This window comes from Equus quagga, chromosome 17, assembly GCF_021613505.1.
Source record: "Equus quagga isolate Etosha38 chromosome 17, UCLA_HA_Equagga_1.0, whole genome shotgun sequence".
In the NCBI taxonomy this organism is placed as follows: Eukaryota; Metazoa; Chordata; class Mammalia; order Perissodactyla; family Equidae; genus Equus; species Equus quagga.
The window spans coordinates 2,350,314-2,362,769 of record NC_060283.1 but is presented as its reverse complement, the minus strand read 5'-3'; the positions used below and the strand labels follow the sequence as shown (position 1 = coordinate 2,362,769).

The 12,456-nt window shown below is 65.3% G+C and overlaps 1 protein-coding gene across 1 annotated transcript; it reads right to left on the bottom strand.

Moving 5' to 3' along the window:
• Positions 1-1,127: 1,127 nt before the first annotated feature.
• Positions 1,128-12,255, bottom strand: CTSD (cathepsin D). The gene is made up of 9 exons (XM_046644132.1): positions 12,099-12,255; positions 9,877-10,039; positions 7,828-7,951; positions 7,095-7,213; positions 5,066-5,292; positions 2,862-2,984; positions 2,331-2,475; positions 2,140-2,238; positions 1,128-2,055 (listed from the first exon to the last, which is right to left on the bottom strand). Exons 1-9 carry the CDS (start codon positions 12,164-12,166, stop codon positions 1,888-1,890), a joined length of 1,236 nt encoding a protein of 411 aa, XP_046500088.1. The 5' UTR covers positions 12,167-12,255; the 3' UTR covers positions 1,128-1,887.
• Positions 12,256-12,456: the final 201 nt, after the last annotated feature.

The following is a 12,456-nucleotide window of genomic DNA, read 5'->3' as shown; positions in this document are numbered from 1 at the left end:
CAGGCCCAGGGGTGGGGGTGGGGGTGGGGGATGGGGTGAGCCGCTGTCTCCTTCCTGGCCGCTCTGCCCTCGGGGCCTCTCAGTGCACAAAGGCTGTGATGACACTGCCCAGAAACCCTGCCAGGCCCTGCAGAGCCCTGCCCGCTGCCTGCTCATATTTCAGGCCCAGAGAACACTGGGCGCGTGTTTACGAGCCTCCTTGCAATTCTGGGTAAATGTTCTTTGAGAAGGCGCCCGCTGGACTCAGCTCTGGGGTGCAGCCCCTGGACCCCCCAGGGTCAGGTCAATGACCGCCACAGCCCTGCAGGCGGAGAAGGCCTCAGGATGATGACAAATGGCACAGTCGCCAGGCCCCTACATCTGCAGGAGTCGGGCTCCAAGGAGTCCGGAGCTACTGACCCCCGAGGGAATCCCGCCCCATCAAGGGCTCACAGACTCCCATTCATCCCGTCAGTGCTCCGGACTGTCCTCTGTGCTGGCAGATGCTCCTGACCGCCCTGAAACAGGCCAGCCCAGCCAGGAAGTCACCGCGACCTGAGGGGACTCCTAACTCGGACCCCTGCCCTCTGTGGTCAGGGTGGGTGATCCAGCATCAGCCTGGCTTTTGCACACAGAGAGGCTGCTTCCAGGGGCTGCCAGGGAGGCCCCGTCAGGAGGCAGGCTGCCTTCCCAGGCCCGAGTACAGTGCCCAGGGGGATCTGGAACACTGGGGCCCCTGCCTGGCCCCACCTCTGAAAATCGTGCCTCCGTGCAGGCTCACTCTAGAAACCCTGTGCCGGGCCCCACCCTGCCACCTCTGGCCAAGGCCACATCCTGCTGGTCACAGCTGCAGGTCTCCATCCAAGCCAGCCCTCCCCGGCAGTGTCTCGGCCACGAGGCCCGGCAGTAAGCTGGAGCCTGCTGGGTCCCGTGCACAGAGCAGGGGGGCTGGTCTCTGAGCCAGCCCAGGGCACCCCCAGAGGCTTAACCCCCTCCGTCGGGCTGAGTCAGCTCTCCGAAATGACGGCATCGTGCCAGTCACACCAGCTCCTTACCCATGTCCGGATTTAGAACTATCGCCCCCCCCCCAACCCCCTTCCCCCACCCCACCACCGGCCCCAAGCACAAAACACGCCAACACACAGGCAGAGGCTCAAACCACTGTATTTTCATGTCAACTTTGGCTCTCGGCTGCTAAGGAGGGCAGCAGCCACAGAGAAGACGGGCACCAACCCCCCACCCTCCCCCCCAACCCCTGGGCCAGTGAATGCCCTCCTGGACAGGGTCAAGCCCCAGGATGACCCCCACAGGCCTCACAAGGCTGGCTTTTGTTCCCTCCCCGCCTTTCAGTTCCTTCCTACTCATCCTCAGGCCTCAGGCAGCCCGTTCCTCCATGGGCCCGGGACAAAGAGATGTGCAGGGGCAGCAGCGCCAGCCCTGGGCCTCAAGCTGGACGGAGGGGCAGCCAAGAGGACAGCCTGGCACACAGCGGGGGCTCAGCCCAGAGGCCCTGCCTAGGCAGCTAGGCCCCCGGGGCACAGGCCAGGGAGGGGCCTACCTGGGGGCAGGGGGCCTGGGACACACCACTGACTGGCTGCCAAGCCAAGCTGGGTCTTTCAAGTTAGTGAAACGGCTCTGTGCACAGGAGCAGCCCACCGCTCTGTCCGGGGCCCCCATCCGTCCACCAGACAGACAGACAGACGGGCAGGCGGCACTTCTGAAACCAGAAAAGGGAAAACCACAAAACAAAACAGCGGCCCGTTGGGCTGGCGGCCTCCAGAGCCAGGCTGCGAGAGGGCAAGTGTGAGTGTGCAAGTGTGTGTGGCAGGGCGGGCCGGGAGGGCAGGGGGCGGCCAGCCTCCTCCTACTGGACTCTCCTCCGTTCTCTGCCAGCGGGCAGGGGACCGGCTAGAGTCTGGCAGCCTCAGCCAGGCCCACCCGGTTCTGGTCGCGGTCAAACACGGTGTAGTAGCGGCCGATGAAGACGTCGCCCAGGATCCAGAGAGGCCCGCCGGGTGGGGGGATGTCCATGCCCATGAACCCGCTCAGGCAGATGGTCTTCCCGGCCTGGGACACCTGGAACAGCCACGGCGGTCACCACTCAACACCCCACCCTGCCCAGGCCCCTACCCGGGCGTCCAGCCCCGCTGCCCCACTCACCTTGAGGGTGTAGTCCTCTGAGGACAACTTATAGCTCTGGTCCCCCAGCTTCACGGTGACCTCAGGGAGGCTGGACACCTTCTCACAGGGGATCATGTACTGAAAGAGGGAGGACAAGGCAGCGTGTGCGTGGGGACAGCAGCCTGGGGGCGCCTGCCCGCCCACGCACCTGGTCCCCCTCGGCCGCTCACCTCGCCCTGGATCAGCGGCACGGCCCCGATGGCCTTCTGCAGCTCGCGCACCTCCTCCACGGGGCCCACGATGAGCGAGGTGCCCGTGTCCACGATGGCCTCGCAGCCCCCCTTGCACAGTGTCAAGCTCTCGCCCACTTCCACCCTGCGGGGGAGGGGGTGTGAGTCGCCCCGTGGGCCCTGGGGGGGCCGGGCTACCTCCCAGGGCCACCTGGAACCCCGCCCGCAGCCCCGTGCCCACTCCTTCCTTGGGCCTCGGCTGGGAGCAGTGCCAGGCGAAGGGGCTCGAGAGGTTGAGAGCAGGTGGACAGCCACCAGGTGGCTGTGCAGAGAGGGCACTGGCCACCGGCCGGGGTAGAGTATGCCTAGGTGCCAGGAGGTGGCGAGGGGTGCGAGGGGTACGTGGGGCCAGCAGGCCCCACCACCGCCCCCACCCGATCCCACCTGGCCTGTGGGCCAACCACTGCCCCCCGCATGCTGCAGCCCCTGCTCCCTGCAGAGCCGTGGGAGGGCTCCACATCCAGTGCTCACCCTTCCATGTGGATCTGCCAATAGGCCATGCGGGTGACGTTGTAGTAGGACAGGGAGCCCTTGTAGTACTTGGAGTCGATGCCGCCCAGCATCAGCTCACCTCCTGGCTGTGCCGCTGGGTCCCTGGAGGAAAGAGGAGGGGGTAGTCAGGTGACCCCTCAAGCAAAGGAGCCCCCCGCCCATGCCTGCACCGTGCATCCAGCCTGAGGACTGGGTGGGACAGGCATAGGCTGGGTCAGGAAATGAGAAGTAAGGTGAGGCAATCTCAGGAGGCCTCCTAGAGCAGGGGCCTTCCTGGGCCCGCAGGGGTGGAAGGATTCAGAAGGGGCAGAGGAAAGGACGGGACTTCCTTCTCCCCCAGGGGAGGGGCTCCAATTCCTTTCCCTGTGTGGACTGTAGGCCAAGCTTGATCCCCAGCAGAAGAGATCCTGGTCTCCCAGCTGAGGATGGCCAAGGTCAGGCCAGTGGGCAGATGGTGAAGAGAATGCTAGGGGCCCAAGGAGAAGGGAACCTCATCTGCCTAGAAAAAACCCAAAGAGGGCTTCCAGGAGGCAGCATCGGGCAACCCTGAAAAACTGAGCCACCTGGTTTCTGCCCCAGGACCTTTGCACCTGCTGCTCCCAAGGATGCCCTACTTCCAAATCCTTGCACAACTTGCTCCCCTTCAGACCTCGGCTTCCCTACTCAGAGCCCAAGCTGGCGGGTGACCCTCCCCACCTCAACGCTCTCATCTGGACTTAAAATTTTTCATCTCAGTATCATCTTCTTGGCCTGTCCCCACACTCAGAAGCACCAGGCTGAAGCACCCTATCCTCCTGCCACCACTGTGGTGCCCACCCCATCTGCGGCCTCTGCCTCTCGTCACCTCCGAAATCCACATGTGGAAACCAGATCACGCCTCCAGTTCCTCACCCTGCCCGCCAAACCTGCCCCTGCGAGCTGGCCAGTCCTCACTTTCTCACCCCACCTCCACCTCCTGCCTGAGGCCGTCACCCAGGAGTCACGGCACTGGGCCGTCCGTCCCCAACCCCAGGCCTGGGTGACCTCCTGGGTCTGCTTCACCTCATCTGCCTCCCTAGGGCCCAAAGGCTCACAGGGAAATGACCCCTCATCTGCATCCCCCCATCAGCGGCTGCTGGGGAGTCTTCACTGCTGACCAGGCAATGGGACAGAGAGCAGCATCCATGCAGAGGCCAGGCTGAGGGCGGCGCTGGGCAAGAGGGCAAGGCTCCGGGCTGGAACTCTGCCCGAAGGGCCCAGGCTGGACCCCAAATATAAAGGAGTCCTGCAAAGTGATGGGCCCAGAGAGGGGGCATGCGGGGCAGAGTGACCAGGAGCGGCTCGGGATAGCGGGCCGCCAGCTCCCACTCTGCCCAGAGCCCCATCCCTCGGCACACCCGCATCACCCCTCCATCTGGGGCTCCCTCTCAGGACCAGCGGCACCGTCCTGAGGAGACCAAGGCTGGAGGAGCGAGGCCCCTTCCCAAGGTCACCTGGCCATGGGTCATCTACCCTTCCACACGGGGGCAGAGCGGCCGCTGGGATGGCACCCCCTTCTCCCCAGAAGGAAAGGGCAGCTGGTACCTACGGGGGCGGCCAGTGGAGGCCACTGTCCACATGGTCACTGGGACCCCAGGGCTTCCCAAGCAGAAGATGTTTTTGTCCACCAGCTTCAGCTCTGTGCCCTCTCTGTTCAACACCTGGCACTCAAGACCCATCGTGGGTCCCCTCCCATGGGGAGGGCCCAGCCCCACTGCCTCCAGAGCTCCTGTCACAGATTGGGGCTCACAGCCTTGCCCCCTCTGGGACAACAGCAACCACGGAGCCAGGACCACATCTGCCCATCACCAGACCTGGGGAAGGTCGGGCAGAGAGCTGCAGGAGGAGGAACCGCCATGACCCCTGACCCGGCTCTGGTTCAAAGGACAGAGGCCCAACCACCAAGATCCCGGACCCTCAGCCCGAGCACCTCCCGCTGGGCGTCCCTGGCAAGACGCAGTCTCCTAGAAGGCTGCCTGCCCACCTGTAAAAGGGCAGAGAACATGTGGCAGGAACTGAGGCCCTGTGCCCAGAGGGTGGACACAGGGAGGCAGGCGCAGGACTGCGACCGGGTGGCTGCTGCCAGAGCCCCCGTCACCCCTGCATTTCGGCAAAGCCGAGCCCAGGAGGGCCGGGAGGAGGGGCCCAGACGCCTCCTGCCCCACCTGTTCAGGTAGAAGGAGAAGATGTTTTTGTCCACCAGCTTCTGCTCCATCAGGTTGTCAAAGACGGGCAGCACGTTGTTCACCGAGATGCGGGGGTAGGCCATGCCCAGGATGCCGTCAAACTTGGCCGCGATGAAGGTGATGCCCGGCTGCTTGGTGGCCTCCCCAAAGGTCTGCCTCTCCACCTTGACGCCGCGCACGGTCGACAAAGCCATGTTACAGGGCACCTGTGGGCCGAGTGGGGGTCAGTGGGCCACACGCACTGCCGAGCTCGACCCCTGGGCCACCCAGGTGAGCCGTGGCCTCCGTCTCTGTGCACACAGCCACAGCTACAAAACCCAGCTCAGTCTCCGCCCATCGCCTTGCACCTGGGGCCTCGAGATGGGCAGAGGACCCAGAAGAAAGGGCTGGTGGCACTGGACCGAACACAGCCAGGGTCGAGGCCGTGGGGACGGGGCTTCGGAGGCCTGTACTCTGCGAAGACTTTTTAACAAGAGACAGGAACGGGGCGAGCACAGAGGGCTGGCTCCTCGCTGAGCTCCGGCTGCCTCACCCCAGCCCCTCCCCACCTTGGCCTGTCCCTGCCCTTGGGCTCAGCTGGGGAGACTGGAGAACCCCATGACCCAGAGGACTCAGAGGACTGGGACTCAGGCCACACAACCCTCTCCCCCATCGCTGTCCCCTCCCCCAACTTGGGCAGAGGCTGCAGGGAGATAAAGGGGGGCCGGCAGGATGTGGGAAAGAAGTGGCTGTTTGGGGCTGACACCAGGAGGAGGGGGGCGGGTTGGGCAACATCCTGTCTCAGGCCCAGAGAGTGGGGAGGCGGAGCCCCCCAGATAAACACATAGACTCAGCAGGCAGACGCAGAGTGAGTGTGAGCGTGCGTGTGTGCGTGCGTGCGTGCGTGTGTGTGTGTGTGTGTGTGTGTGTGTCGGGGCTGGGCAGGGCGGTGGGGCGGGGGGGGGGGGGGGGGGGGCGCTGCGGGTAGTCTCCTGACCCGCTGGGACCATCAGAGGTCAGACACCGCCCCAGCTGGAAGAAGGGTCTTTTCTCCTGGACCCTGGACCCCTGGCCCTGCTGAAGGCTCTGCTGCCTTCCTGTCCTGCCTGGGGCTGGGGGCTGGGAGCTGGGGCCTGGGAGGGGACCTTCATCCACTCTGCTCCTCGCCCCCCAGAACTCTCAGTCCAGGCCCTCCTGCGGCCCGGCACCAGGCAGCTCCCCACCAAGTGCTCGCGGGCAGAGCACTCAAGGGCCGGCTCACCCGGCCTGGGGGAGGACAGCTCGTTCTGCATGTGGCCCCAAAGACCTTCCACCTCAGGCACGGACAGCCATCCCGGCTGCTCCCTCTCCCTCCCGGTGTTCCCTGTAGGTGCCCTCTGTCAGCAGCCCAAGAGGGACTCCTGGCACATCTCTGGCCTCCCTGAGCCTCCCCAACTGGAGGGACCCGGCCAGGCCCGGCCCCTAACCCAGGCCCCCATCCTTAGGCCTGGCCCTGAGCACCCAGTCGGCACCTCAAACCCAACACATCAGAATGGCACCCCATCGCCCAGAGGCTCCTCTGTCAGCTGCTGGCTAGGAGCCTGGAAGGCGGCCTCCCGGGTCATCACTCACCAGGTCCTGGTCCCAGATCTGCATCCCCAATCTCAGTGACTACGCGGGTGTCAAAACCCTCACCTCGCTGGCGGTTGCCCACCCCACAGTCTCCTTCCAACCCTCTTTGCCGTGCCCCGGCCTGCACACACGGCCACATCTGCCCCCATCTCCTTCCCTGCTCTGTTTCTTCACTGCCCAGCGCACTGGGCTCCTTCTCACCTCCCGGCCTCTGCTCCAGCTGGCCTCCCGTGTGCCTCACTCAGCTGCCTGCTGCTGGACGCCCAAAAGCCAACAGCCCCCTGGGGAGCTGGCCAAGACCCCTGCCCTGCCTGAGGAGGAGCTGGGCATCACTCTTGTCCCATCACATCACATCAGGGGAGAATGCCCCACCACAATAAGCACCCCAAACTGGAAGGACCCCCCCCGATGGACTCACTGACACGGTGTCCTGGCTCAGGTACCCGGAGAGGCTGCCCGAGCCGTAGTGGATGTCGAAGGTGGTGCCGTTTTTCACGTAGGTGCTGGACTTGCCGCTATTGTACTTATGGTGGATCCCTGCGCCAGATGGGGGCCCGTCAGCCTGCCACCCCGCCACAGCCAGGAGCCCCCCAGCCAGGTCCCCAGTCATCCGCTGCAGAGCCCACCTGCCAAATCCCCAGGGGGGGGGATCCACCCTGACCCCCAGCCTTGGTGTTGGCCCAGTGAGTGGTCCAGCCCACGGCCTGCTCCACCCTTGGTCACCACGGTCCCAGGCCGGATGACAGCCATGCAGGCAGGAACAGGTTCACCCAGAAAGTGGGTGCTCTGGGCACGGTGGAGGGGCCAGGCCCTCTAGTGTGGCCGAGAGGTGGGAGCAGCGCATTGCCCAAGAGCTGAGGAGGCCGGGCCCGCTGAAGGTCGCGGCCTGCCCTCCTCGGTGGCAGCCAGCCCACAGCTATGCTGCAGAACGAGGACACAGGCGGAGGCTGGGCTGCAGGTCCCCATGCCCGCAGGGACAGGGTGCCCGTGATGTGACGTGGACGGGGGCTGTGCGCCCCCATGCCGGGGGCACCCCTCTCCCTGCCTGCTCCTGTGTCCACGGGCAGGCAGGGGCTGGGCCCGGCCTCTGGGTCTCTCTGGCCACCGGGGAGAGGGGTGCACGGGGCAGGGCAGACAGGGCTGTGGCTTACAGCAGGCGATGTCCAGCAGTTTGCAGTGGACCGAGGGCACCCACAGGTTGGAGGAGCCGGTGTCGAAGACGACGGTGAAGCACTGCGGGGGTGTCCCGATGCCGATCTCCCCATAGTACTGGGCCTGGTGGGGGCACGGGCTGTCAGGGCGGGGGAGGGGCCCACCTCTCCACCGGCCCGAGAGAAGGCCACCACTATCCTGGGAGCCAGGCCTTGGAAGCCCAGGCCAGAGGAGGGGTGCCAGGGTCCAGACCTGCTGTCACGGCCACCCCATCCTCCCCCACCGGCCAGCCCCTGCCCTCGATCCCAGGGAGCTGGGCACAGCCCCAGGCCTGCTGACCACATTAAGGGAAGACTCTCATTTGAAAGACAAAACCTGTGGTCAGGCTCCACCCTCGATAAGAGCCTCAGGAGTGGGAAGTGCCTGGAAGGGGAGAGACTCCCTCCCCAGAATGGGGCCAAGTCAGGGCCTGATCTGGGGCCTAGTTCCTACACTGTCCCTGCCTCACAGGGTCAAGCCTGGGGGGCTCCCAGGGAGAGGGGGTCCAGGTGGCCGAGGGGAGACGGTACACCCTGGACGCTGATAGTGCTGGCTCAGAGCCCTTCACAGCCCAGCCACTCTGCCATCACTGCTCTGAGCCTCAGTTTCCCCACCCATACACAACGGGAGCAGAGGCAACCTGGGGGAGGCCAGGGGCTCAGGCGAGCCCGAGAGGGGCACGTGCCCCAAGCCTCAAAGCGGAACCCCATCCTCAGCCCTCTCAGAGGTCAGAGGCTGTGGGCCATCTTGAGTTTGGGGCCGCCTGGGCAACCCCTTCCCCGGGAGGGAGTCTTGGCCACCGCTGCTGCAGGAGTCTGGCTCCTTTCTCTCCAGTCATTTCTCTCTGGCCACTTGGCTGCAGGAACCACCAGCAGCTACTGACTCATGATCCAACAGTGTCCAGATTTCGGGTGGGGGGAGGGGGATGACTCAGCAAATCTCCGTGGGGTGGCGGGGGGTGGGGGGCACAATAAAGACAGGAACAGGTCAGCCAAGCCCCAGACAGACAGACCCCCTCCACCAGGCTGGTCACATGCCTGGGAGGCCACAGCTTCCCGACACGGCTGGGACTCCAGCCAGAGGGCACAGCCACCTGTCCCAACCTCGGGTGGACCAGAGGCTGGCTGGATGGCAGCAAGGGGCTGGCTCCCTGACGTTCGAGGGCAGGAGATGCAGAGAGGATGTCCTCTGGACATCTCCAGAGGTGCCAGGCTGGGGCCCAGGACCTGTCCCCAGAGCTGGGACCAGGCTGACCCCACCCCGGTTTGCACTGTGGCTTCCACGATATTCCAGCTTGGAGCCTATTTCCCACACAGGGAGCAGAGTGCATGATCAGGGCTGGCTGGCAACCAAAGAGGAACAAGGTAAAGGACAAGGACTGTCACGGGTGGCCCCAGGCCTTCTGGCAGGACAGGCAAGGACACAGAAGCTCCAGAAAAGTTAGTCACATTGGAGCAGGCAGGCCCAGGAGGACCTCCCCAAAGCCCCCCATCCCACACCCCTTCAGGGTGGGCCTGGGTCTGATTCAAGGCTCCTCCATGCCCAGCTGATGGCCCTGGGCCCAGCTCCCTCATCTGTGGAGAGTGACACCGTCCCTGACTCCTCACGGGCTGGTCGGAGGATGAGACACCTGCCCAGCTCTGAGCTGACAGTCAGTGACACCCAGAGGGAGATGTCACAGAGGTGCCAAGGACACCCCCACCCTCTCTCACAACCTTGGCAGGACCAGGACCGGAACCAGCAGGGGGACCTGGAGCTGTGCAAACCTTGTAGGTCAGAACCCTCAATCTGGGCAGCGGTGGGACACTCAGGGAGATGGGTGTGGCTGAGCAGAAGCCCCGCCCCCCCCAGCTGAAGCACTCAAAACCACTGGCCCCCAAAAACAGAACTTCACTAAATACACACCGGCTCACACACAGCTTGTCTTAAAGGCCATCCCCCATCTGAAGCAGTGTCTGCTGCCAACCGGGCCCCCCCCCCGCCACGGAGCTGACACCCTCCCCACTCACGTCCATGTAGTTCTTGAGCATTTCCGGAACGGGCCCCCCGGTCATCATGGCGGGCACCCCCAGGGTGTATTTCGAAATGGGGCCCTTCGCAATCAGGTCTTCCACGGGGCCCCCCACCTCCGAAATGGTCCGGCGGATGGACTTGAACTTGTACAGCGGGATTCTGTCGAGAGAGCGGTCAGGGCTTGCTAGGGGGGGCTGGCCTCCACCTCCCACCTGGACCACTCCCACACCCCATGTCCAAGACAAGGAGGAGTGTGCCCGCTCCTCCCACGCCGCAGCCACCAGGGGCTCAGAAAGACCCCTCCCCCATGGTCTGGGGCACCACTCTGGTCTCTTCTGTGACAGTGGCGGGTGGGGTCTGTTAGGGCACTGAGTGTCACCTGTCACTCCTGCCCAAAGTCCTCCGAGCCGTCCCATTCACCTGGCACATCTGTTGCTCTCACCGAGACCCCACGAAGAGAGTCCTCAGCTCCCTGGGTGCCTGCCTCTTGGCCACCCCCTCTGAGCAGCCCTCCCTGACCACCCCCACTTGCCCTTCACACGACCTGTCTTCCTTCCGGTGCCCTCCCAGTGCCCTCGCCCCCGCCACCATGAACTGTGTCACTTCCTGCTTACCTGTCCTTCCTTTCCCACCCCACACAGACCCCGGGGGACATGGACTGCACCCAGAGTGCGGGGTTCTGCTTCCAGGCCTGCCCGCCTCCAGCACATACGCCCAGCTGGGGCAGCCTTGGTGCTCTGACCCAGCAGGAGAGAGCACGGGGCTGAGGTCAGGGGTGCTGGTCCTGTCGTGGACAGGGTGCCACCATCAGAAAGCGGCCTGAGGGAGGGGTCCCCTGTGTCTGAGCTTGCTCCCTGCTCCCACGGTCCAGGAGGTGAGACAGGAGAGCACACCTGGGCAAACTCAACCACTTGGATGAAATGTCTTTCCAGCCCTGGGGATCTGAGAGTTCAAGGTCACAGCTGGCTTTTCCAGGCAAGCCAAGGGCATGCTCCGGGAAGACAGGACTCTTGCCTAAGAGCTGGTAGGCTAGAGACCCTGACCCTGAGGTCAGGTTGTTCCCAGGAGGAGAGGGACACACCCTCCAGTAACCAAGGAAACAGGTGCCATCATTCCCATATGAGCCCGGAGGAGGGGTGAGGGGCCCTGCTCAGTGCCCCACCCAAAAAGTCCCAGGTCCCTTCCCCACTGCCATGTTTCCCTGGGGGAAAGCCTGTGTGTGGGGCCGGGGCAAGCTCAGGCATACAGCTGTTCCCCACATGGCTCCAGGGGGCACTATTGGCCCCCAAGCCACTGCCCACAGTGAAACCCACACAGGACAGCCCTTTGGCAGGACTCAGTCTCACTTGGACAGCAGCCATCTCCTGCAGCCCTATGACCCCACCCACCTGCCCATGGGCAAAAGGCCCACAGCAGAGGTGGAAGAACGCCTGCTCAGGGCTGGCACAAAGGCCCTGGGGCCAGGGTGGGGGCAGGGACAAAAGGAGGTGGGCCCACTGCTGGGAGAGCAGGCTGCCATGCAAGGTGGGAGGGTGGAGGTGGAGGCGCCAATCATCAGCCCAGCTGGCACAGCCCTGGTCCAGGCCTGGCAGTCAGTGGCCTCATCTGGCACAGGGGGACAGGCTCCTGGGCCTGAGGAGGGTGTGGTCCTCACTGGGGCGGGTAGCGTGGGTGGTGAAGCAGCCCAGGGCCTGGTGTCCCCCTCTTAGGCTAACTCCCACCTCTCTCGCAGACTTGCGGGCCTCCCAGGGACCGGGGTTCTCCTGGGGGAGGGCCCGTGGTAAGATCCCATGGGACAAACCAGGCGAGTCCCCGCCCAGCTCACAGCTGGTACAGAGGTGCCCCAAGCGAGAAAATGACTTGCATAGGTTCAGGGGGCCCCGGGGCCTACAGCAGCGTCTCCCGACTTCCACTCGTTGGCCCTAAGTGCAGGCACCCCACCCTACACGTCCCGGGGAGGCTGGGTCAGCCCGACTCAGCCATCCTCCCTCCTACCTTCTCCTGTCCCCTCAAGGCCGACCCCACGGCGGTAGAGAGTGGGGGGCTCCCGGGGGCCTTGGGCGAGCCTTGCACCTGCAGAGCTCCCCCGCCCCGCCCGACACCGGGCCCTGCAGGCTGCGCGCGGGGCGGCGACGGCGTTCCAGCGACGGGGGCGCATGGGGGCGCGGGGCGCACCGGGTTGCACGGGGTCCCCGGGGCGCCGGATGGCGGGCCTCACCTGACGAGCGCGGCGGCGGGCGCGGCCAGCAGGCCGAGGACGAGCAGCAACAGGCTGGGGGGCTGCATGGCAGCGGCGGCGGCGGCGACCCGGTCACAGCGGAGCGCCCGGGAGGTCGCGCTTATAGCCGGGATGACGGCGCAGTCAGGCCGGGTCAGCTGACACGCTTGTTTGCAACCCGGTGGGTCACGTGGGCCCCGGCGCCGTGCGCGGGGGCGGGGTCTGGGCGGGGCCACGATGACCGCGCCCCGCTCGGGCCCGCGCACGGCGCTCGGGGGCGCGCCGATCGCCCTCCCGGCGCGGGAACCCGCCCGGGACGCGAGAAGGGCGGGTTCCGACTTGGGGCTGCGTGTGCAGC

Excerpts from the sequence above, each read along its gene's own strand:
- CTSD (XM_046644132.1), bottom strand. The coding sequence starts at position 12,166 with ATGCAGCCCCCCAGCCTGTTGCTGCTCGTCCTCGGCCTGCTGGCCGCG. Across the intron at positions 7,952-9,876 it reads TGCTCAAGAACTACATGGAC|GCCCAGTACTATGGGGAGAT; the intron begins GTGAGTGGGGAG and ends TGCCCCCACCAG. Across the intron at positions 7,214-7,827 it reads ACTGCTGGACATCGCCTGCT|GGATCCACCATAAGTACAAT; the intron begins GTAAGCCACAGC and ends CATCTGGCGCAG.